This window comes from Platichthys flesus, chromosome 15, assembly GCF_949316205.1.
Source record: "Platichthys flesus chromosome 15, fPlaFle2.1, whole genome shotgun sequence".
Lineage (NCBI taxonomy): Eukaryota > Metazoa > Chordata > Actinopteri > Pleuronectiformes > Pleuronectidae > Platichthys > Platichthys flesus.
Window position 1 is genome coordinate 2977453 of NC_084959.1, and position 26656 is coordinate 3004108.

Here is a 26656-nt window from a genome sequence, read left to right on the forward strand (position 1 = left end):
GTCCAGCGAGACTTCCTGCAAAAGTCATCTGTGATTCATGCAGAGAGCGTCGGTTTCTCTGGTGATATGTGATTAGTATCCTGCTGAGGAGTCGGCTGCACAGCTTGTGGAACACTGGAGGAGACAGAAGTCTGTGTCCGCAGGGGCTTTTCTCTTCTGCCTGTTTTCCTTCCTCATTTCATTATTCTCATTTTGTTTCTGAATGTCGAGGATGTTTTGGGATGTCAGTGATTAGTGCCGAAGACGACAGCTTGCAGCCCGTGATTATTTCAAACAGCAGCTTGGCGCACATCAAATCATATAAAGTAGCTCTCCAGCCATGTACATGGGTGTATAATTAAGATTTGTTAATGAACTACAAATAGAAGGACTTGCATAATTACAATTGCAACGAGAAAAAGGGTTTTTTTGGTTTTATTTGACCATCTGGCTGAGGGTTGTATTAGTTGTTGCACAACATTTAGCTAAATTTCTACAAAAACCTGCGAGAACTTGAAGAATACTCACATATTATCATTTTACAGAGATTATTATACCAATTTTGTTATGCCAAACTGCATATTTGGAGCATATATAACCGATATATACATATTCACGCTCTTTTTGCTTCGTCTTGGGTCTCTACCAACTCTATGGTACTGACTATGGACTGTATATCAGGACGACAAGACAGCTCCCGAAACTGAAGCCAACGCCACGTTCCATTCTACATCAGAGCGACTCGACCTGCGACTTCAAAATCAAAAACAGCCACTCGGGTTATCAACTGTAGGGAAAGTTTTTACTGTTTATTAGCACTTCTGTCATTAAATGTGTCGTAAACATAGTGCTGTCAAATTACTGACTATCGACGTGTTACTTCAGTGTTAGTAAGCGTGAAAAGCAGCATAATGCGTTATTATGCTAACGCTGGCTAACGTAAACATTGTTCCTCTGCAACATTTTGGCTTTCCTCCACTGGGAGACTCCAATATCTGACATAGGGATTATTGCTTAACCCTACAAATTAAATGAAGGAACTTTAAATTGTATTTCTTGCCATGTATTATAATTTTGTGAACGTACATGTGAGGAGAAAAAAAAAACAATTTGACTTTATTCTCTCTGAGGTTATAAAGTGGAACTAGTTTGCACTTTGTCATAAACGAGAAAGAGAAAAGTCTAATGAATATCGTTTTGAAACGGCACAAACCAAATTGAAAGAACTCACTTTGCTAATACCCACTTTCCCTCCGGTCCGTGCACTTTCATGAAGCACTCGATAAGCTGGAAGTTGTTAAGCCTCCGTGCATTTGCTCTGCTGATGGTCTTGTGCTGTATATGTGGTTGGCAGTAAATGCTGAGGTGTGGGAAAGGCCGTTGCATATTAACCAAATCAGCAGCTGTGGGAGTGTTGCTGGTAAATTGCACTATACCCAAGTCACTGGGTATAGAAGAAAAAAAAGCTCAAATAGCTCTCAAGGGGCTGAGCTGCTTTTCTGTGGAAAGTCATACTCTGAAGAGAGTGGTTTTCTCTGAGGAGAACTTTGAGACAAAAGCACAATGGTAATGAGAGTGTGAGGAGAAGCACTGATGACTGATTGATTATCGGGTGTCACTGATGTGGATGGACACCGGTGTTTATCCTCTTGGCTACTTAGGGGACACGGGTGGTGCACTCGGGTATCTAATTTAATGTGCCAAGGTTAATAAGGTAAATCTATTTCCCTTGCATTTCTTTGTTTTTCCTCTTCTCTTGCCTTGAGCTCTCCTGCTACAGAATGTACACAGCAGGAAACATGGCTGGATGGATGGAGAAGTTGTTCCTGCAGTCGATGAGTTTAATTCCCTCAACTATTCAATCACCTACGCAATTCGTCTTTGTAGGCGACAGTTTCCAACCATCACGCGGTTTCATTAAAACTAGGATCTAGATAAAAGGGCCTGAACCCGGGACTTGAGATCCAAACTCTGATCTGTGTTATCAACTCTGTTTCCCCCGACGTCCACGTCCTGCACCTCCGTGTGCGACTCTGTCCCCGAGCAAACAAGTTCTGCAGAATCCTAATTGCAACCATATTACATTTTCTATTAACATAATGAAGATAGGAGTTAATTTGTGTATGAAATGTTCTTGAGCAACATGTTCATTTTCTGCAAATACATCCAGTCTCTCAGTGCCACGTCCATTTGAGGTGATTACGGCATCATTCAACGGTTTTATGGTTGTTTTTATAGTCTCTCACCACACTTTGAAAAATAAGGGAAATATTGTGTGTGTGTTTGTGCGTGTGTGTGTGGGGGGGGGGGGCGGGGGGGGGTAACTGGAAATCCAGCCAACGATTAATGTTCCTGTTGCTGCAGGTTATTTGAAAAGAGACAAGAGGAGAGTTGAATGCTTCCGTACTGTTTCCGAGGAGAGATCTGATTTTTTATTTGATTTCTTGTTGAGATTCATTTCCATCACATTGCCCTCAAGTACAAACACATGACGTGAACATGGTTCTGATGGTGAAAGGTTGTTATTCAGACTAGTTTCTTTGTCCCTGGGCCCTGAAATCCCCGAGTCCATCCCTGGGTCCAGATGTCTGAGCCTCCGGAGTGAAAGCTTTGCTCTGTTTGTGTGCAGCTGAAGGAGAAGAATGCATGAAACCAACAGACTGTCAGTGTGAGTCCATGAATAGTTCTGCAACTGTGTAGAAAGAAAAGAAATCAATTTTCTCTGCCTGGTTACCAGCTGCGACAGCGTTTCTCGTATTGTTTTCATTCTGACTCAGTCTGAGTGTGTGAGTGTAACCTCGTTTCACTACATTTGTGGGGTCCGACCATCGAAAACCACTTGTGGGGACTGACGGGCTGAGACCACACTGCTGGACCCCACAAGTTTAAATGGATGTTTTAGTGTGTGGGTGTGTGTGTGTGTGTGTGTGTGTATGGGTGAGTGTGTGGGTTTGTAGTAATGACTACTGAGCACTGAGAAAGAATAGTGTTTGTAAAAAATAAAACAATAATTACTTATATTCTCTGTGTACTAATGAGTACTTCAGGAATAATGTTGTCATTGAAACGTGTAGTAATGAATGCCATGTACCGTCACAGGTATTTACCATTGAATGAATACTGAGTACTTGTATAATAATGTAGTAATGATCTTTTATTAAATATGAGTACTGTATAAAATAATGTGGTATTAAATACTGAGTACCCTTTAATGGTGTAGTAATTAATATGATTACTCTGGACTGATGTAGTAATAATTACTGAGTGATCATGTAATAACGTAGTAATGACTGCAGAGTACTTAGTGTTGAATTTGAGTTTGAATCATCCAATCAGAGCAGAATGTTTAGATTCATCAGTCGGGACCTGAACGTCTGATTCTCAGTCATTGAAGTCACACACACACACACACACACACACACACACACACGCACACACACACACACACTTGTCACACAGGTCATGTGTTACTTCAGATGTTTATCTTGTCTCTGAAGAACGTGGCAAATGAATTTGATGAGGCTATTAACTCACCATCTACAGCGGAGATGACATCAATCAGCCAATCAGTGTTGGGCTGATTTTCAGAACACACAGTAACGTCTCAGACTTTTAATGACACCGACCCACTCTCAGAAATACCCGACAGGACGAGAGATACTGGGATTTCAAAGAAATGAATTAAAACTTCATGGTTGACACTGAGGGAAAGTATCCAGGTGACGATTCCCTTTCAACACGGATTAATAGCATTTCTGATATTTATAGCTTTGGTTATCTGACAAGACGATGATGAGAAACGTAACGATGACGGTTATCATCCCTGAACCTCTTTTTTCTTTCTCTGCAGGTCAACAAGACAGAAGACAAGTCCCTGGAGGAGCGAGGACGCATCATGATTTCTCTCAAGTACAACACGGTGAAGTCCTGCCTGGTGGTGGGCATCATACGCTGCGCTCACCTCGCCGCCATGGACGCCAACGGCTTCTCCGACCCCTACGTCAAAACGTCAGTATTACAAACACAGACTTTAAGCTATCAACAATGGAAAGTATTATAGGGGCGATGCTAATACTTTGTTAAAAAACCTAATTTATACGACACAGTGAAAAATGACTTGTTTACTAATCTGGAGATCCTGTCTCTGATTTTATTGGTTGAACAAGATCAAACAAAGCTGTATGACACAATTCTCTGATTTCACAGTGACGTCACGATGACATCATTTCTACCACATCATCAATTGATTATTATATTTTGATCTATGGCGTATACACAGTTTTTATGTCTTCTTCATCAATGTAGTGCCATCTTGTGGTAGCAGTGTTGTTTTATATTTGGATGCATCCTTTGTATTTACTGCTTCTTGGTAAAACAAACGTTGTGCTGCGTTTAATGGAAGTAGGAAATATAAAGACTCGGACTGTCTGAGTGTCCCTGATATCGGGGAACATTTTTAAACCTGAATCTCATCCTTCGCTCATTTTCTGTCAGGAATATGTAAAAGGTAAAAAGAAATGACACACACAACACGACACACACACTCAGACACATTCATGTCCTCCACACGATGTTCGTTTGAAGCTCGACTCGGATCGTGCATCGGGAGCCAGTCAACTGAAGGAAGAGTTTATTTTCTGGTGAATGCGCTGAGTCAAGTTCATCTTCAAATTCTCTTTCACACAATTTTCTCTTTCACAATTTATTTCTACATCATCCTCATGTTCTGAAACCTCCTCCTCCTCCTCTTCACCGTGTGTCTCACTCTCCTTCACCGTGAGGCCCTCGCAGCCTCCTGCTCATATCTCTGCTGCAGGATCCTAGCTGAAGTGACCCACACCCTCCTGTCATCACTTGCATTTGCTTTACAGTTTTATTTATTAAAAGATAAAGGTAAAATTCCATTTAAAATACCAGTTAAGAATAATAAACCTCCATGAAAACATTGTTTCAATTCAAATTTTATTGGATAAACATGATTCAACAAACCCTTCCAATTAGAGCACAATTTATTCAATATTCATTCGTTATTTTTAATTCGCTGTCGTACATTCGAGTCACGGCCCGAGCCTCCTCGTGCACGCGGCTGTGCACGTGTGCATTTGTTGCAAAGCTGATGGGAGAAGAAACTGGTAACCTCGGAAACTAAAGAACCATGAGGACTGAAGAGTTCTTTGGTATCTGACGGTAAAGGTTTGCACTTTCACTCATGGAGAGAGTAGAGTAGAACAGGAGCTGGTTATCCTTGTTCGTGCTCTTCATGTTTATCATATCACATCGGATTGTTGGACTAACTCACTGAACCTCTTTCGTTTTCCTGCCCCTGATGTTTAATCAACGAGTTGTCGACTTTAATTTCACGGCACAACGTCAATCGACCAACGTAAATTTTAAACACTTATTTTACTCTTAAAACAAATTGCATGATCATCTTTAAATGTAGAAACTTCACGACAGGTCGGGTTGTTCCTGCTGCTCTCTCTCCTCTGGTCGCTCCTCTGGTCGCTCCGCCACGGGCGCAATGCATGATGGTCTATATTGGTCTTGGTTACTGACCATCGGTTGTGCACTACTTATCACGATGCATTGTGGGAAACAATGGCAAACTCACTATATCGTGATTAATGAGTGATTTCGGACACAGACCTTGACACGTGTGGATTTACAACGTGCATGTGTTGACTCCACCTGTAGGAACCTGTCCATCGGTCCCTGTTGTTCCTCCTCCTAACGCAGCATGCTCATCATATAAACGTTATTTGTAGTGGACGTACGATGCATATCCAGCTGTGGAGATGGATTAGCAGGCAGCTCTGACGTTCTAGCACTAAGCAGAACCGTCTGCCTGTGATTATCAGCTGCAAGACACACAGCACAAGAGGCCGACCACGGGGCTGCAATTTGAAGGAGAGTCCTATTTATCACACCTGAACATTTCCCCAGTCTTTCATCTGGCTGAGCAATGAAAGTGCAATTAATTTCTGACTCCGCTGTGCACACCTCGAGAACAAAAGCGCCACTCGTTGTCGGAGAGAGGAGAGCGGCGCCGGGCTAACAATTTTTTTTCCCCGACGGTTCGAGGTTGAGAAAATCTCCCTGAAGCCTGAAGGACACGCCGGCAGATAAGGGATTTACCGATTGGCTTTGTGTGAGAGGGAATAAAGGGAACGTATATGTAAGATTTACTTGATTGGCTATCTGATGCATCGGGTCGCAGCTGTCACCTGAACAGAGAAGTGTTTCCTGCTCTGTTATGTTGCCTGTAAACCGAAGGTGGGAGGCAGGTGTGCATTAGCGGAGCAGGAAGTGGAGTTCACCGCGAGCAGTGACAGTGTAAATGCTCTCGTTAATGGCTCCTCTCGTCAATTACGAGCGATTTTCATCACACGTAGACGTCAGGGATATTTTTAAAGAAAAGAAATAATAATAGCAGGGCTGAAAAGCTGCAGCAGCCGACAGATGAATGACATTTTCAGAACCATTATATTGAACAGGAGCATTGTTTGCATCAGGACTTTCACTCAGGCTTTGTTTTCGCCTGAGGGTCACTTGTCCCATTACACGACAACAATTAGGTTCCCTGCAATATCCTCATCAACAACGATGCCAGCCCCCTCTGCCCCCTGGGTAGGTTTGTGAGCAATAACCCACTTAGCCACCTCCCTGGACGCCCGCACGTTACCCTGAGAAATTGAAGCCTGTGTGGGTCCGGTGAGCAGGAAAACAGGAAAAGATGGATGCGATTGAAATGTACGACGCCAGAACGAGCATTATAGGTTCAAATTGTTTGAGACGCCAAACAAGATCCAGCCCTCTGGGTTGAGACGTAAGTGCAAACCACCTCCTGCATCGATAATGAAGGCGACGCTGAAACAAAGGTCCACACGAGCACAGTCTCATTAACACGTATGTACAGAGTGTCAGCTCCCAGAGCAGCAGCAGCACTGACTCACTCCCGACCGCAGTCGATCATAACCAGCAACAATAAACCCTCCGGATGGATTCACCTCTGTTGCATATTTAACAACGTGCACTCAGGTGTCAGTTTATTAGGTACATGCAGCCAAAGATAATACAGTGTAATGCAACAACCCAAGATGCTCAGGTTTGGTTATACCTCCAGCGTAGAGGTTTCATTTTGGCCCCTCTACATGTGTTTGTTAACAAAAGAATGAGCAAAAGCTACTGACTGCATTTCATCAAAACTTAGAGGAAGGATGGGACAAGGGCCAAGAAAGAACTTATTCAATTTTGGATCTGAACAAAACAGCTGATTTAGGAATTTTTCATTACTTACTTTTCATTATATTTAATACTATTGTGAGAAAGTAATTAACATATCCAGTGATTTCTCAATTCTTTCATCCTTTTCATTCATGGATTATCATGAACACATTTTAGGCACTGAAATATATAAGTACAGTACTATAAGTATTTATTAATACAGCTGTTTTGAGAGGTTTTGGAGTAATTTCATCATTCTGGAGGCTGAACAGTGATTTTATATTGAATTGTGTAAATAAATCATCCTAAATCTCTCAGTATAACATGAAACCAGTAATAACAGGACAGTTGTATTCGAGTGCATTAGTTTTGATGTACCTAATAAATAGGAACAGAGTGTAAATGCAGAAATGTTGGATTGCATCTCACATCCTGTGAGACGATTATAAACAACTTTTACTATAACACAATAATAAGCCTCAAAATGACAATAAATGAGTCTAAACTCTCTCAAACAGTTTAAATAAAAACTGAACATCATTAGATTTGGGGTTATTGCAGGACTGTTGCTCAAACTGCTTAACTTCTGACATCTGGGTGCAGTTTGATTTAAAATGCCTCACAAATATCTGGGAGGAAAGAAGGAGCACAATAACAGAAACCCAGGAAGTAGCTCTGTAAAGATAATAACATTCAATCAGACCAAACCCATAAAGCCTCATAATAACCAAATTTAACATGAAGCTTTTATGTGAACTTCTTGCTGGAGATCTGCTGCTGTGATGTATCACAAAAACATTTATTTAACTCTAATCTTATTGAAAATACAACAACAAATCAGATTATCCAGTTAAACTAAATACGTATCATTAATCCTGCAGGAGGGAAAGTGAGCTTAGAGGTGAAGACACGGCTGCATCTGGGTTTTAGCTGCAGGAACAGAAAGCACAGGTGGATCTAGAACATGTGAACATGGGAACACGCGTGTGCAATGACATGCAGCAGTGTGGTCGAATGTAGGGCAGCACCACAGCACCCTCTGGAGGACAGAACTAAATAGCAGCTGCTTTCACATGAAGGTTTCAGTTAGTTTCCCTCCTCACGTCAGTGTCTCCACAGAGATGAGACGTGATAACAGTGTTCAGCTCAGGGATGAGTCTGTGACCAGTGCTCCTCCCTCTCTGCTCCTCCAGGTACCTGAAGCCGGACGAGAACAAAAAGTCAAAGCACAAGACGCTTGTGAAGAAGAAGACGCTCAACCCCGAGTTCAACGAGGTACAAACATTATCATTCATGTGTTTATTTCTGCTTTATGCTTCGTGTGGAGTGTTCGTCTGACGTGTTTATGTGCGGCTCGACCTCCGTGACCCTGAACCTTCAGGAGCACGTCTGGTTTCTTAATCCATCATTAGAAGACGTGTGAAGCTGCTCCTCTTCCTCCTCCTCCTCCTCCTCCTCCTCCTCTTCCTCCTGTGAATCTTTGATGCGTCTCACTAAAGATTAATGCTGAAACATTTTGATGCAACATCCTTGAAAACAAGTGAGAAACTGACAGAATGAAGATAGAGATGAGATTGTAGAGCGACTGATCGATGATCTGTTCATCACGTCGTCAAAGACCCTGAGGACAAACTGTGTTTCCTCAATCAACACACACACACAGGCACACACACACACACACACACTTATGTGTTAAACTGTTTTTGTTCATAAATGGATGGATAAATATTAAGATAGATGGATGAATATAAAGATAGATAGATAGATAGATACATGGATGGGTTTGTAGATAGATAGATACATGGATGGAGAGACAGATAGATTGATGGATGGAAAGATGAATGGATGTAAGGAATATTTAATATACAAGAGTAAAACTTTACTTCTAAGGAGCTTTAAAGCAGTAATCAATATTTTTTCATCATCGAGGGGTAAAATTACAGCGAGTGATTCTTGCTCATGGAGACAATCCCACATAATTGCTAGATGCTAAAACGCTGGAATTACCAGCCACTCCATCGCTTCCCCTCAACTCTTCAGAGTCTTCGAGCGTCTTGCAGCCGCCAGAGCAGCTGAACGCCTCCTCTCTCACAGAAACCATTGATTGGAAACACTGTTGAAATCAGAAACGCGTTTGTTCCCCTGAGCACCGAGCCACCCCGGTTTTTGCAGAGCGATGCCAAATGTGTTCTTGGAGGCTGAGCCGGCCTCTCGGTTCTTTTAGCCGCGGGGCAGCTCGGCTCGGGGGGGAGGGGGGAGGGGGGGCGCACCTGTATATGAACGGACGGCTGCGGCCAAACACGCACGCAGGCCAGCGGCTTGACATTTCCCGTGACATTTTTTTGCGCCCGTATTCCTCCGCCACCTCCTGGCCTTTCTGTCGGAGCTGAGCAGGGGGGAAGGGGGGTGGGGGGTGGGGGGGGTGGGGGTCGTCCATTGATTTCACAGAGGTGGAGCAGCGAACCTCGATTGAACCGAACATCCTGAAGCAGAATGATAAACCCTCGTTCATCGGACAGTGGACTTCATTGCTTGCAGCGTCATTCTGCTCACATGTTAGTACCTCGTTGTGCGGTTCACTGAACGAGTTGATGTGAGTGAGTTCTAATAGGACGAGCTAAATGTCTAACGATGAGGGAAATGACTTCCTGAGAGTGAGCGCAGGCAGCGACTGGCACCAGCATCAGCCTGCGTGTTATTCTAGGCAGCGACAAAACATTAAAACTCAACGAGGCGCTCAGAGTGATGTGAATACATTGCAGCAGGAAATAAAACATGGTAATTGTGTTCGGCGCTCATAATTTTGATTATGCAAACCCGGCAGCTTGCAGAAGAAGTGTTTTTGTTGTGAAAGAGGTGAAGCACAATCGACTCTTTCGTTCAACATGTTCAACAACATGTTAAACCTTGTGTAGACTTTGTTCTCTACGGTGAGATGAGATGTGTATTTGTTATTGCACGTGGGAGGAGGAAGAACTGCAGCTCTTGTTCTCTTCTCCGCAGGAGTTCTCTTATGACATCAAATATGCAGACCTCACCAAAAAGACCCTGGAGGTGACGGTGTGGGACTACGACATCGGGAAGTCCAACGACTTCATAGGTGAGAAAGAAAATCCAAATGTGTGTGACGTGTATTTTGTTTTTCCTGAGATTAGGATTTTTTAAGGAGTTTAGGAAGATGGTGTACTGACAAAGTATTTAATTGTTTGTTAGTGATAAATAAACTTGTTATTAAAGTTATTAGTAACCACGTAATAAAGTTGTGGCTCCTCCTTTTAGGGATTTAGGAAGATGGTGCACTGACAAAGTATTTAACAGTTTGTTAGTGATAAATAAACTTGTTATTAAAGTTATTAGTAACCACGTAATAAAGTTGTGGCTCCTCCTTTTAGGGATTTAGGAAGATGGTGCACTAACAAAGTATTTAACAGTTTGTTACTGATAAATGTTCAGTTAAAACAATGTGAAGCTTATAAACTTGTTATTTAACTTATTAGGAACCATGTAATCAAGTTGAGGCTCTTCTTCTAACTGGCTTCATCTGTAGGTTTATAACAAAAGTTAGTTATTATTCACATATTCACATAACTTTTTTTGTGAAAACTCATTGTTGAGGTTATTCCCTGATAATGGAAATCGTGGCCATGTTGATATTTCTTGAAAATGTAAAATCACAGAACTTTTCTTTCTTTCACTTTTCAAACTTATTGACCTTGAACTTCATTTAAATTTGCAAACAGCAGATAATAACTGTTTGTGCAGTTATGAATCCATCATAATATTTCTATGATTCATATTTCATGCACTGGACCTGTCCTCTGTCCCTCAGGTGGTGTGTCTCTGGGTATCAATGCAAACGGAGAGAGGCTCAAACACTGGTTCGACTGCCTCAAAAACAAGGACAAGAAAATTGAGCGCTGGCACACGCTGACCAATGAGTTACCTGGTTCTTTAAATGACTGAAGTCTCATCATCCTGTCGTTCCTCCTCCTCCTCCCCGGCTGCATCAGATCGGACTTCATCTTCCTCACTCTTCTTCTCTGGATTCGGAGTCGGCCACAGCGACACGTCTGTGGGAATATGAATACTTCCTCTCAACAGGGCTCAAATTAGACATATCCAAAATGCTCTGACATGTACAATAGGATTTAGCCGGCTGATCTTTCATTTGATTTCAGATTCTAAGTTTCATAATCTTGATTTATCGTATGATCAGTGATATTAAAATAAGCAGATTCCTTTTATTCAAGTAGATTGTCAATAATCCCTGGAACAGCACAATAAACGCCTTCAGTCTGTCGCGTGAATTGAAGCAGAGCTGCAGGAGACAGGAAGTAAACGAGTCGAGACTCTTAACAAAGCATGTAGCGAAAATTCATCCAGCGGAAATTATGCAGAAAGTTTAGAGGAACAGATTTTATCTTCTCAATTCAACCTCCCACCTTCAGTCTGCTTGACACTTATATTTAGTGTTGTGTAGGAGCAGATGAATTAAACATCAATAACCCACATATTTGAAGATGATGCACTTTAATGATACGATTGTAAAAGTGTCGGGTGGTGCGCGTCCTGCCGTCCCTCTCCCGTCACGTAGCCGTCTCCCACGCAGAATGACAAGTTGGGTTTTTATGCATCCGGAGCGTTTGAGTCTCAGATCCTCCTCAAAACACACGACGCAGATCACGGCCTCACAACGCTTCAGACACACAAGACGATGGACACACACTTCAGCCGTCAATTTTTGCAGATATGAATGTTATCTCCAGCAGCTGTGAGATTATGATTTATTGTCCAGTGAGAACAAAGCAAACAAGAATGACACGTTAATGAAAGTGGAAAAGAAACTAAATGGATCTGAAATTAACAAAACTCACTATCACAAAATGTTAGGGAATCAAAAAACAGTCCTGGATCCACTCCATCATTTGAGGGATTCTATCTTTGCCAGTGCTGCACCTGTCCACCAAATTTCATGTTATATCCGTTATATAGTTTTTGCGTAATCCGGTTCACTAACTAACAGACAAATGGAAACTCGAAGGAGATAGATGGGTATCAGACACAAATCAGCTAAAACATAAAAACAGGATATTTTAACATTCCAGTTAGGAACAAGCTGCCATAACCCAATAACAACAACAACAACACAACACAACCTCAACATGCAAAGCTTTATGGGTAGGGGAGATAAAGGTTGGTTGTTTAAATAAGTTTGACCAGCTTACTAAACCAATGCAAAAAAAACAACTTTACCTGAACTCCTGCCCGAGGCTTCTTGCAGCGAACATTCATGACATCACAAGCAGCCCAATCACGGAGCCCATTGGCTAACGTCCGATTGGCTAATCAACACAAACTCTGTCTTCTGTACCAGGTGCATTGTTTACAGTCCAACTGGCAACGTGAAACACAAGATTGGCTCCTCTTTATTTACAGCTCTCTGCACTTAGCCAGGTGTTTCTCTCTCCTCTGTTTACCTGCGGGCAACCAAACCCTGCTCAAACCCTAATCAGTCATACCAGAAGATTCAGGCCCTGAAAGATCTTGTCCCTCACATACGAATTCTGCAAATTCACATCCAGATCCTATCATAGAGATCGTCTCTCTGTAGACGAGTCAGTATATCAAACAGATCGATAGGCACCACCCACTTTAATACTTACTGATCTGATCAGTGTTGATCTCATTCATTCGTCGTTTCCAGATCACAAAACACTGGGTACTTATTTGCAGTGCAAATGCAAAATGTCTGATATATGCATTTAGAAAAGCGAGTCCAACTTGGGGATGTATAACGGCGACGAGGCCGCGGCGTCGTATCCAATCAGCCCCCTGCCTCCTGTGTGTGTCTGTGGTCAGGAGTGATTCCTACAGACGTCTTCAGAGTGAACGCTTGAAAGAACAGCTGAAAGCTCAAGGGCGAGTGGAGGGCCGGCTCGCAGGGTGTCAGCAGAGTGCCACTCAGTCCGATTGGAACCGACCGACAGTTGAAGGAGCGCAATGAGAGCATAATGGTGTCAGAGTGGTCGTTTATTCAGGAAGTGAGGAAGGTTATGGGTTTGAAAGTGGATTTCATATGCAGCTGATAATTGTGAACGGGGGGGGGGGGGGGCACGCAGTGAAGGTGCCACGTGATTGGGCAGCTCCTAACGATGTACGTGCATCTTATTGTTTACACTACAGGACACGAGTTTCCAACAAAGACTCAAAGGCAGGATTTTAAAGCTGGGTGAAAAAACGATCCTGCCCGAATGTCAAAAAAGGGCAAAAAAATTAAAACGCGGAAAAAGGTTTACGTCAAATATGCGAAAAAATAAAATGAAAAAAATTATCAATAAAAGCATGTATTGTTTACAACAGCCTACTCTCGCTGGAGTTAAAGTCTGCTGCTGAACGGGCGAACACGCTAACGTCATGCGATGCAAAGCTTTGCCACAACGAGCGAGAAGGGAGGAGTTTTTAATATACTAGCCGTGTACGTATATTGTTATAATGTTGCTGCACACGTTTTATTGTTTATTTTTGATTGTTTTTTTTATCGTAAAAGCAGCTCCACGGTAAATGTATAAAAACAGAATGTACATGTTTAACCCTTTCTATTCCACAGTGAACCCTCCTGTAACCGGACACAGACGGTTGAACTCCGAGCCCGGAAGCAAACTACAGGCTTTGTCACTAAAAAACTCCAGATAACTAAAGTTGTACTTCGATTGCTCCAACCCTGTTTAATTATATATGTTTTTTTTGACTTTGTTTAATATTTAATGTTAAAGTTTAAACGCCCTGAGTCCCTGTGCAGTCCTGAAACAGAACTGAAAACTCTTCTCCTAAGTTGCCCTCGAGGACCAGTAGGCTGGGATGCATGCCATGTAGCTGTGATTTTATGAGTTCGATTCTGCAGTTTAACCTTTTCTGCATGTCCCACCCACGTTTCTTGTAAATTCCCAACGTGGCGTGCACTGACTGGTAACACAGAAACACAAACACACACACACACAAATCATGTAGGTTTCCTGATATTCAGCTAACAGCTTTTTTGGCACCACGTCACAGTAAGTCTGCTCTCAGACATGAACATTTCCTGTAACCTTCTGGAGGGGCTGAATGTGAGAACAAAAATGTTTGAGTCTGTTACTCCAGACATTTTCTGGAAGTTTTCCTTCCCGCTCCTGATTAAAATAATCAGAAAATGTCTGACAGCATGTTGTGGATGTTTCCACAAGCAAATTCATAGTATCTGTGTCCACCAGGCCGCTGGGTTTGCATCGGTTTTTGTGACATCATCCACTCATGTCTGCTAGGTTAAGCAACAAACATTCCACCTACTGGAATGGAATGAATGCACGACAAATGCAGATCCTCTTTTTAATGCGAAATGCTCCTTGGCCATGTATGTGTGACGGGAGCGAGTACAGGCAGCTGACGTGAAACGGAAGAAACGCACACAAAGAAGTGGAGATTCCAGATCTTTAGGTGATAACGGTTGACACCGGTGCTGTAAACGAAAAAAAACTCGACTTCTGCAGAGTTATTAAAATGTAACCTCCCACTCCTCACTCCATGTTCCATGTTCATGTCTGAAAACAGCCACAGTGACATTACGAGGTCTAATCCCAGCTGAGCGGATTCTTACAATCAGCCCATTTGAACTATTGCCCTCATTTTAAAGAAAATGTGATTTTGACATGTGACACCACACCTTCAACAGCAGAATGTTTCCCAGCATCACGTCCGGCCTCACAATCCCCGTTTCCTCAAAGTGTTAAACAGCCTCTTCACCCCCCCACCCCCACCCCCCCTCTCTCTGTGGAATATGTAATGATTACAACCGACATGTGGTTTTGATTTTGTAAAATGTCTGCCTTTGTATGCAAGCTCAACATTATGAAAACAAAAGGAGAAAAAAAAAAAATATCTGCATGCATATGTTCCTGGTTTTGTCACGAGATGACTTTGCCTAATGTTTGATACTGTTTTCTGTATAAAAAACACACACACACACATATGACTGTGGATGCTCTAAGATTATGCTATAAGTCAGTCTTTTCTTCTGGACAACATTTTTGTACCTTTGGACACTATCGCGTTGCCTGTTTGGCTGCTGTATTGATTATCTGGAAGCGTGACTTGTTGTAAACGAAAAAAAATATCTCCTCTGTTGTTTTGTTTCCTTTCTAACACTCAGGCACTTGTTTGCATTATTCCGGTTCGTTGAATGTATGACTATAAATTATTGTCCCAAATTATATTTTAGTCCTATGCCAAATGGACAAGTTATCGTGCCGCTCCTTGTTTCTGTTTCTGCATTTTTGCACCTCACACGCTTTTCAAACAATGTCTACAGACTTCATTGATTAGAAACTGTTTGTATATAACTTTCCTGCAATGATTTTAACCTTTACAAAAACATGCAAGTGGACAAAACATCTACACAACTTTGACGTGTGCAGGGTCATTGCACAGCTGATCCACAGCAACGTCAATTTGGAGGGAACCCAATTTAATTCTTTGACTTGTTTTGGTCTGAAACGACCTGACGAGGCCTCATGTTGCCAGGTTTCTGCAAAAAGCTTTGTTATTTTATGATTTTGACTGAAGAACATCTGTAATGTCATGTTTCTTGAGGAGGGTTTTCTTTGGTTCAACGTGAGGCCCCACAGGTACCTTTACCCGGGGCCCTGGAGATGTTCCTGCATTAAGGAGAAAACCACAATAAACCCAAGTTTGACAGCACACATACAATATAATGAGATGTAATACAAATGAAACTTGAGATACCTCAACAGTCTCCTCATCAAACCACATCTAAATTCAGCTGATGCTGATTTTTAATGTGCAGCCAAATAGCCGACACTCAGACAAATCCGATCCTTTAAAAATACCGTTCTTTTCATCAAGAGCCATGAAACATATCTCTTAGGAAATTCTAGATCTGCCCTTAAACTTAATGGCTAGCCACTTCTTTGATATTTTTTATATTTCCCTTTAGAGGGTCAGTTATCTCTGCACACTGAGGTGATAAAAACAGAGACACGGAAGGAAAAGATCAGATTATTAGTCTCGTTAAAGTTGTGCAAGTTGTGTAGGTCAGACCAGGATCCGTGCTAATTGTGGCTGCTAACAGCGGGGGGTTCCTGGCTGCTCAGTGACACCAGTGCTCTATATTTTGACTGGGAAGCAACAGGAAGCTTCATTACTGCTGGGTTTCCTCCCACTGTTGGGCCAGTGTGATCACGCAAGTTCAAGCCTCTTTGTTGCAAGGGAGATTTCATCTTTGGTGCGTTTTAAAAAATCATTATAGTTATTTCAGATGACTCACTGTAGAGTATCAAACGCAATAATTTAGATAATTAATTTATCCCTATGCAGAGCGGCACTCTGGTGGAGGACATCCCTGAAGTGAGTTCTCTCTTTAACATTTCACCATGTTAAACATCTGAGTTTCACAACAGAGCCTTTTCAAAATTAACATTTGACCTGAAGGTGAATCTCAAGAATAACTTAAGAAATTACGATTCATCCTGAGGGAACATGTTCGTTCTTTCATGACAATCCAGCCGACAGCTGCTGAGAAACTTCACTTCATATCCTAAATGTCAATGTGATGATGGGAGAGTTTTAGGATTTATTGTTTAAACATTAATATCTGACACAAAACGTTGTGTTAGATCAGATCAGATAATATTAGACACAACAGGGAGATTTATAATGTTACAAGCAGCAAGTGCAGTATGCCAAAGAATGTTTTTTGTTTATTGTATATATTGTAAATTCTAGTTGATGTACTATAAAGTAGTAATTAGTTATATACGGGGATCACAAGAAGCACATTATCCCTCCAGTATGATAAATACCCTGCACAATACAATATATAATACAATTATAGAGACATTATACAGATTAGTATCACAGTACTAGCAAAGTGACTCCCAGGGTTTTTCCTACACATAACTTGACTGAAGGTAATTATATCCAAAGTACGGTTTCAATACTGACTGTGTTAAATTGCATATAGTCTGTATAGGTATCGAGTTCCACCAGAAAGTATTTTAACTTCTGTGTTGAAACGAGAGCAGTTCCTCTTCAGAACTCTGCTAGACGGCACGTGGCCAATTTAAAGACACACTGTGTTCCAGGTGGTGTTTCCCTGAAGGGACGTTTCACAATTCAAGAAGATTCAGATCTCACTCCGCTGCTTCTAGTCACTATTGAAGAAAACCCACCGGGCTGCCGGGCACTGAATCAGATGCAGGGAGGCAAAAGAAAATCAATTACCTGTGAGACTTTCTGTGTTTCTTTGTGCCCTTGTCACCTAATGCAGCTCGTTAGTTTGAATTATCCATCAGCAACTCTCAGGTGCTAATACACTCATATGATCATTTACAACGTCTGATAGCAGTTATCTGTACAAACTGGTTTTCAAGGACGTCACTCCCATGCTTTATAATTATTAGTTGAACTTTAACTACAGTTAGTCAACATTCAATCGAACTGTATTTGTCTGTATGAAACATGATAAATGACGATGTAGTAGGTGACTTGGTGATGGAGAACCAAAGCTAAGAAGAACATGACACTCTCCTGAATCAATCATCATGAAACCACTGGCGGCCACCTGCTAATAAACCATGAAGAAGAAGAAGAAGAAGACACAGCATGGGGTAATGCATCTTGATGTTGGTTAAAATCGACATCAAATCGAACAATGAAGAGGAAGACCTGTATTTTAAAGTCCAAACGTGTGTAGCCTACAAAAAAAACAAAGTCAGTCACTGTGTACAATTCAGTTGGGTCTGGAGCTAAACACGAACAAATAAGACTTGGGCATGTAAAGATGGTGGAGATGAAAGCCGAGTTGGAACACGTTATATGGACCAGACTTGGCAATTAACCTTTGCGCTGACACCAGGCTTCGTAATTTACTTTACATGATGAACTTTATCTCATGTTTTTCGTGGATGGACTTTGGGAAGAGATAAACACAAATACTGAGCAGAAAAGTTTTACTCAGACACTTTTGTTCTTCCTCCCACTTTTCAATTCCATATCATTGCTCATCCCTTCATACATTTAATGACTTGGCATAAAATCAAGGCCCAGCTCATCACAAACCTGCAAACATCATCGCTGCAAGTATTTCCAGACGTCTGCTCTCAAACACCGCAGCCAACTTTACCAGTGAAAAGCAGAAATGCACAGTTATTCTTGTGCTCTCAGTGGAGACGACGGTAAATTGTCTGACAGCTTATTGAAAGGACATTTCCATGGATCTATATAGAGAAAAAGCCCATTTACTTCCCTGTCAGAAGTATATTTTAGCACATTTTGAACTTGTGATGTATTTCACTGGGGAAAATGAGGAAATTCGAGCTTTCAGCCGCCGTCTGTCCGATAAATGGAAAATGCATGAAATGACGAACGAGCGGCCTTTTGGACTCGATGGATCTGAGCTGTAGCTACAGGAAAAAACCATTACAGTGCACGATAAGACAGATGCAGCAATTAAGACGACACGGGCCAAGTGTGACCATGGCAAAGGCACTAACCACACACGCCACGTACTGAAGCCAGAAGGCCCCACTTTAGAGACGAGGGACCAATTCATAACTGCCATTAACATTTAAATTGGAAATCCATATCTTTTTTTTTTAATTGACATAAAAAAGAGAGTCACAGCTTCCTACCTCTCCTGGTTGATTTGAAAAACTTATAGAACTCTATTTGGGCGGCTGTGGCTGAGGGGTAGAGTGGTCGTCCTCCAACCTGAAGGTCGGCAGTTCAATCCCCAGTCTGACCCATCTGCATGCCGAAGTGTCATTGGGCAAGATGCTGAACCCTGAATGGCCCCCATAGAATAACAAAGTGCTGCGAATAGATGCACTGTATGTATGTGTGTGTGAATGGGTGAATGTTAAACTGTATTGTAAAGCGCTTTGAGTGGTCATCAAGACTAGAAATGCTCTTTATTAATTGTTAATGCTCTTTATTAATTGTTAATAAAGAGCAGGTTTCATTTTGGCTAGAATGTCACAAACTGCTCGAAGCTTAAGATGAGGAGGTTGAAAAACTGAAAAGTTTAAGTTGGTTCATTTCAAATTTTGGAATCAGGCGTGAATTCTGCCTTTATGACGAAGTCTGAATGATTCATCATCATCGAACTGGCTTCATCTCTACAGCAACAGCAGCTGAGGTTGATGGGTAATGTAGTTTATCTGTATCCTAAGCCTAAAGAAACTGGATCAAATGGACAAAATATTAATTAAAATGGGGACACAGAAAAAACACATTGGTCCATATCACCTCAGAAGTCCAATCTGAATTTGCAACATTGATTTTATGATATATATTATTCTACTTGTTTCTATTTCAGTTGTTCTTGGTGCTTATGTAACCTGTGGCTTGAGGGGACAGGCTTTGGTATTTTCTGTTCTTTGAGAGTGTACAAAGTCCAGTGGACCATGAAGAACGCTGTTTGCACAGATCCCAGTTGTGTGCACTGGTGGAGGGAGGTACTTCTAAGACTCGCTCCGCGTCCTGCCAACACCCTGGTCGTTCTCTGGATTTCATCTGGGTCACGAGGAGGAGATTACAGTTTACCCCTGTCCTCCATGTTTCATGCCTCTGTCTGGCTCTGCTGCCTCTTAAATGACACCGAGCAACAGCACAGAACCTGAACGTGTGCGGAATGCATTCATAATTCACTCGGTGCTTTCACTGTGCTCGGGCTCATTTCTTCTTGATTCAAAAATGAAAATATCTCACCCCTCAAATATCTCATTAAGTCCTCGATTGGAGCATATGGAGGTTTATAATCCTTGAACAAAGGGCAAACCTCTGACTCTCAGCCCCTGATTATATCATTTCTGGAAAATGTCGGATGACTCAGACACACACAGGATAGACGGAGCAAACACAAAACTAATGCTCGGCTCATAAGCAGGTGGCCGATAGCGGTATTTACTCGCTATCGGTATTAAGAAAAGCCTCCCAGGTGAACCTCTGGAAAAGCAAATCTCCAGAAGTAACATGAGTAGATTTGAGAACTGGTGACATTTCTCAGAATTGTTTCCTTTTGTGGAAATCTATTTTTATTGAGAATTGTCTTAGTAGATCGGGTGAATTGCACTAACAATTCAAACTGTGCTGGGGTGTCATGAAAAATATACATCCATTATCTATACAGCTTCTTGTTAGAGGGTTGGGGAGGAGTCAACCCAGCTGACATTGGGCGAGAGGTAGGATCCACCCTGGTCAATTTGGAGAGTTACTCAGGGAAACAAACAACCATCCACGCGCCTACAGTCAATTTAAAGTCTCCAATTGACAGAATTAACTCCTGATCCACATGTCTGAAGCCGCAGGAACCCAGGAAACCCACGCACACACAGGGAGACAAAGCAAAAAGGCCAAGCTGGGATTCAAACCAGGAATCTTGAGATGACCCCTGGAGCACCGTGCTGATACATGTAACAGTGCAACAGATTTAGAATATTGTAAATAATTTTTCTTAATTTCTATAGTCAACATATAACAGTTTGAGAACATTTTATTCTACAACAGGAGCAAACGTGGCTTCAGGGCCATTGAATAAAGTCTTCAGCAATTTCCTCAGTCTTTTGCATCCTTTGGTCCAAAGCATCACAAAGCAGCCAAGTTTGTAAACCCTGTGTGTGTGTTTGTGTGTCTATGTGCAGTTCCTTTATGCTATTTGCAGAGTTTTTGTGTACCATCGCAAATCCTCTTATCTCCTGCTGCTCGTGGTCGCTGATGTGTGAAGTTCTTTTGTGCACCTCAGGACAACTGTATCTTGAAAAGTGCTGAGTGGGCCAGGAGACTACAGTGGCTCAGGGTCTGGAAGCTGCAGGAAATCAGTCTGCTGGAAGTCAGGAGTATTTGTGAGAAAGGGAAAACATCCGACTCGTCAGTTTCTGACCAATAAATGGTATTTGACCGTCTTTTCACAAAGATCCCAGAAGGTATTTCAAGGTTTTGGGCTTTATATGTTTGACTGGGCTGCTCCGACCTGCAGGAGAAACAATGCACTGAATGCTTCTTCTCCTACAGCCTGACACTGAGAGCTGTGTTCCTCCATCTATATCTACGATGTGCAAATGGAGCGTGAACGTGGCTTTAGTATCTTTGTGCAGCTTTCAAATGAATCACACCTGAGCCCAGTATAGATTATGTTGCACGTATAGATTTGACCCAATCTGTCAACTTCTCACACAGTCAGCTATCAGCTGCAGCTTCTGTAATTCTTCTTTTAAGATCCATGGCTCCATCTTTTCAGTAAAAGCAATCATCGTGCTGCTGCCAGAATTCTAAAATGCTCTGCTGCTCTGCTGCCTTTGGCTGTCATCTCAGCACGGTTTAATTCACTGCACCTCCTCTCCACCTCCTCCTGCGATAATTCTCCTCCTCACAGGGAGATCCAAACTCCACCCGCAGGATTTCCAGTTTGATGGTTAACTCTCTAATTTTTCATATTTTACGATTAATGACTGCAAATATGTGACGTCCCACCGAGATATTTTCCATGCAAATGAAACGAGAACCATTTTTTAAATACTGTCAGACCTTTCCATCGGCTTTTGGAATCAAAGAGCAGTGATTCTTTCCCCATCGGGCTCTTATCTTTTTCTATTTATCCACTCACACAATTCAGAGGGAAAACATCTTCACACAAGTGGCAGCACTCAGAACAGGAACAAGCAAATAAACACAAGTTAGTCAAAAGCAATCTCTGAGAAGCATCTCTCCGACGGCCCACAACCAGAGAGGGTTTCTGTGGGCGACTGACAACACGTCCGTGAGTTCAGACTCGTTCTAAAAGCAAATGTGAAGGAACCTGCTTTAAACGGATCAAAGAACAAGAACACGCTGGTTAGGGTTCTGTCCTCATGATCTGTTTCTGTTAATGTGTGTTTTTTTACAGTTCGGTCCTTAGACTGTAATTAGAGATGGACGACATCGTTCCTAGCTTCATTTCATTTCGTTCCTAGCTTCATTTCTGGACAGTGGAGATCACTCAAACTGATGAATTCATCCTCTGAAGCTAAATACATATACATCCCATTATGTGATGACACATCCATCCAGCATTTAGCAGCAGGTAAGTAATGTGAGTAGACTGGCTTTTATTTAGGTTTGAATATCGTGAAGATTTGAAGCTGCAGAGTTTCAAGCAGCGTTTATGCCTGAAACTAATCGAAGTGTAATTATAGCTCGAAATCCACAGCACACGTTTCCCATCATGCACCAGGTGTGAGGAATGTGAGGGAGCACCAACCTCGGCTGAGGTGTGAAAATTGAATTTTTCTATTATCTGTATTTTATTTGTTTTATTTATTACCTTCTTTGTTTCCTTACACTATGAAAATCCATTTATTATTGTTATTATAGTTATAACATCCCACTACAAATAATTATGGGTTATTTCCTTGAGCATAGTCAGCAGTTGTGGACTGTATTTAAAACAGAGTTCTCTGAAGGTCAACCAGTGGAGCCAGCAGCCAATTGCTGATTTCACACAACCACTTCAGTTGCTTTTGGTTTGTATAACACCGGGATTGCCTGCAAGGAGGAACTTGTTAAAACTGGGCTGTTATCTCCAAAATGGCCTCCAATTGGATGATTGGTCACGTTGAGACGAGAAAAACAGGCACGGGACACAAGTTCCTGGAGAGACATTTGATGTGACCGGGAGGTAGTTAAAACGAAAATGGAACAAGCTTCACAATCAATTTGTAATGGACTTTTAACAAAGAAAGGAAACTGAGGGAAGGGAAAACGGCTGGAGGGGAAAACTCTGAGATCTGGTAAAAACAAACGACCTTTCCTCTCTGTGACGCCAGGCGGTTCACCTTCCCCTTCGCCGTGTGTGTCCAGTGTTTTTTATTCTCCTTTCAGCTGAAGTCTAAAGAGAAGAAGTGAACAGGAACCTTCACGGCTCCTGTGGAGCAGAGAGAAAAGCCATGAGTGTCTTGACATATGGAGGAAACCTAATGGACAGCAGGTAATGGCTGAACACTGAGGCACACAGGGGCCACTACTTAATTGAATGTATAAATGGTTTGAGGTTCAATTCCTTTCACTTACTGGCACAAAGGTTTAAAAGACCCACTTCTAAGTACGGAGATGGAAATACATTAAGGTTTCATACACAGAGACTGAATATAGATGTTTGTACAGTCATACAGTTATATGTCCTAAACTCCTCCATGTTAGTGGATGGAACATGATGCTGGGTCACATTAATGTTTCTTTAAGATGGTGACTGTCATTTGAGGTCGTTCTTAGTGTTAATGTTTCTGATAGAATCGGTGTTAAGTAGTAATGATTGGCAGCTGAGACTGACTTGTGATTGGTCGAGGACTCGTACATGGCGGCTACCACTGACCTTATATAAAGATGGACGACATAACAACTCCCAAAAAAAGTGTTTTGATCGCCATCCGGTTGTTTTAACTGTTTTTAATTCAACATTTCCAGTCTCCTTTGCACCCGAAGAAATATCAGAAAACATTTTTTAATCTGAAAACTATTAGATCATCTGTCATCATATATAAAGGTTATAATATAGACATAAAACATAATGAGAAATTCTCGCTTGGAATGCCTCATTGGCTTTAAACTGTGAACAGTTAATGTCCTTATTACGTTGTTTGTGTATTTATTTGTCTGGGGACATGTTTGCTTTCAGATTTCCTTGTGAAGATTAACAGTTCAATAGTTACCCCGTCACCAGGGAAACATTTTTAATACAATTATCTCTTTGTTGTGGCCGCGGAGCCCCCGTTCCTGTTTGTCTAATTAATACTTTGTTTTGTGGGCTGTTAACAGCTAAATGTTCCTGCTCTTACATGTAGAGTGCTGGCTGGAAATACTGCAGCACCAGAGGCCCTCAGGTACAGACAATTAACACCACAGTGCCTCTGTGAGGCTTTTTTTATTTATTTAGACGGGAATATACTTGTGGCTTAAGACTCTCAGGTGAAATGCAGACATGTAGCCTTTGGTTGGCAGAAGGAAAGAGGAGCAGTGGTATTTGTTTATCTGAAACAAACACATTTGAAGTGTCTATCGGAGGGAGAAATGCCGAGGAGCAGAGGTCTGGTGATATTCAGGATGTGGCGTGTCAAGTTTCAACCCAGGATTAGAAAGCACTTCAAGATGGCTCGCTGTCGGCTAGAGATTTGGAAGAAGGGATTAAAGGTTGGTGCATGGTTTCTTCCTCAGGCCCAAAATCCTTGACACAAGATGGGAAGAGAGACACTTATTCAAACCCTGACGTCTTTAACCCGAATAACTGCTGCTAGTACTGCAAAGCCTCCTTCATACGTGTGTCATACGTTGTTACCACATGCACAGCAGAGCCCAGGAGATGAAGCTGGATATGAGTCATCCATGGCTGAATGAACCTATTATGGGGCACCAGGGTAAAAATATACCGATAGGGCCCCTCAGCCTCCTGAGATCACTGTATGTACTCTGTCGTCTCACATTTCCATCAAGCACAATGCACACAAATTACTGGAGGGTTTAATTGAACCATAGACAATGTGTCTCCACTTCTTCCCACTGTACTCCCATACACTGTAGACAGTGTGCCATAGTGATAGAGGGATGGAGCCACGGTATTTAGACCTTCTACTTTGGTCCATGTCCCATCTGCTAACATGGAGGAGGTGGGGTTTATGATCTATATTGCAGCCTGCCCCTAGAGGGTGATCAGGACGCTTTGGCTTCACTTTTGGTAGTCGCCATGTCGTCCATCTTTATCTCCAGTGGATGGATCTTTATTTTAGAACATGCACTACTGAAATACAGATTGTTTTGAAACTTTATTTTGACATGAGGCCACTCAAGAAGACAATGCAAATCATTCATGAGAAACGTTATTTTAGATGTTGTTAAAATGTCTTTAAAATATGCAATTGATTAAATCAGCAAAAACAAATGGATACACTGTGAAGGAGGTTTCAGGACAGATCAGCGGATGAGAGGAATAAAGGTGAAGAGATCCTCCTCTGCCACATTTAATAATGAAACATGTTCCTGGGAGTAGGTGGAAAGTGAGATTATTAGTTTAGACCGACTTAATCACACCCTGCAAAACTTTGAAAACACATTTCCGCCGCGGCCTCACAGCTGGAGGTGACATTTCACACATGCACTGGAAATACAACAGGATGCCAATTACAGTGCATTTAACCGTAACATCATTTAAAAACATGCTGGTTCCCCTTTTACCACCGGCCAAGAAGTGAGACCCCTGCTCCGACTTCTGCTGTAACTAAGCAACAGAAAGGTGAACAGTCGGCTTCCTGTAGACAAGCGCGTGACCACATAAGTGATTTCAGGTGAGATGGAATGGACGAAGATGGCTTCTGATGCAGAGCTATAACACTAATCTGGATGGAGTTGATTTTGTTTTGAAACAGTGGCTGCATGTCATTGTTTTTTTCCAGTATGATAAACTGGGACGTCTAAGTGGAACGCTGCATGTATAAAAATAACAGCTGTCATATTCAGCCACAGAAAAAATGTCCATCCTCTGAGTTGATGTAAATAAACAAGAGTGCAGTCGAATTAACCTAACACCTCACATCCAGTGTGGAGCACAATGCACGTTATGGACCAATCCCCAGGAAAACCACATTTCCCATGATGCCTGGCTCCACTGCAGACCCGCCCCCCTCGGTTGAATGGCAAGTTGTTTGTTTCACTGGGACCAGCTGCTAACTCTTCCAGCAGGAGAGCAAACATGGGGACCAACACTGAGCAGATCCCACAAGCTGCAGCCAGCTGCGCACACAATCACTTCCACTCGCAGGGGTTCTCTTCAAAATAAAGGCACGGGGAGGGTTGATGATAATACAGAATAAAATAATTCCTTTTAAAATAACAAAGATGCAACTACTGAGGTGATGAATCCTAATATCAAATCTACAACTTCATTATATTAACTTAACTTAGTTATACTTGCTAGTACATTATTAGAACTATGCATAACCATAATAAAAACACTTTCTATCCAAAGACATGAATTTGGTTTCACTGTGTAACTTTATATCAGTTTATATATTTATTGTTTCGCACAAAAAACGTTGTTAGAATAAATCCACTACAATTCTTTATAGCCTGATCTTTAGATGTTTGTTTTGTCGGACCAACGGTCAAAGAGACTTTTTGCAGCTCCTGTGTTGTCAAAGTGATGAAGTTGTATTCTTAATTTGTAGGTGTTTCTTTTCTATATGCGTATGATTTCTTGATTTGAACATGTTTATTTTATTTGCACGTGTTTTAAGAATTAGATGTTTTCCTAACAATTTGCATGTTTTGCTGATTTGCATGTGTTTTTTTTCTATTTGCATGTGTTTGAGAACTTAGACGTTTACTTAATTTGCATGTGTATTTTTTCTACTTGTATGTGTTCCTCCTATTTGTGTCT

General features: G+C 41.8%; 1 protein-coding gene across 1 annotated transcript in view; it reads left to right on the forward strand.

Annotated features, from left to right (window-relative positions):
• The window catches only part of doc2b (double C2-like domains, beta), an 89941-nt gene extending 76990 nt beyond the window's left edge, over positions 1 to 12951 (forward strand). The window contains exons 6-9 of the mRNA XM_062405956.1: positions 3830 to 3987; positions 8397 to 8478; positions 10207 to 10303; positions 11033 to 12951. Of these exons, the coding sequence (XP_062261940.1) occupies positions 3830 to 3987; positions 8397 to 8478; positions 10207 to 10303; positions 11033 to 11166 (471 nt within the window). The 3' untranslated portion in view covers positions 11167 to 12951. The remainder of the gene's footprint in view (positions 1 to 3829; positions 3988 to 8396; positions 8479 to 10206; positions 10304 to 11032) is intronic.
• Positions 12952 to 26656: the final 13705 nt, after the last annotated feature.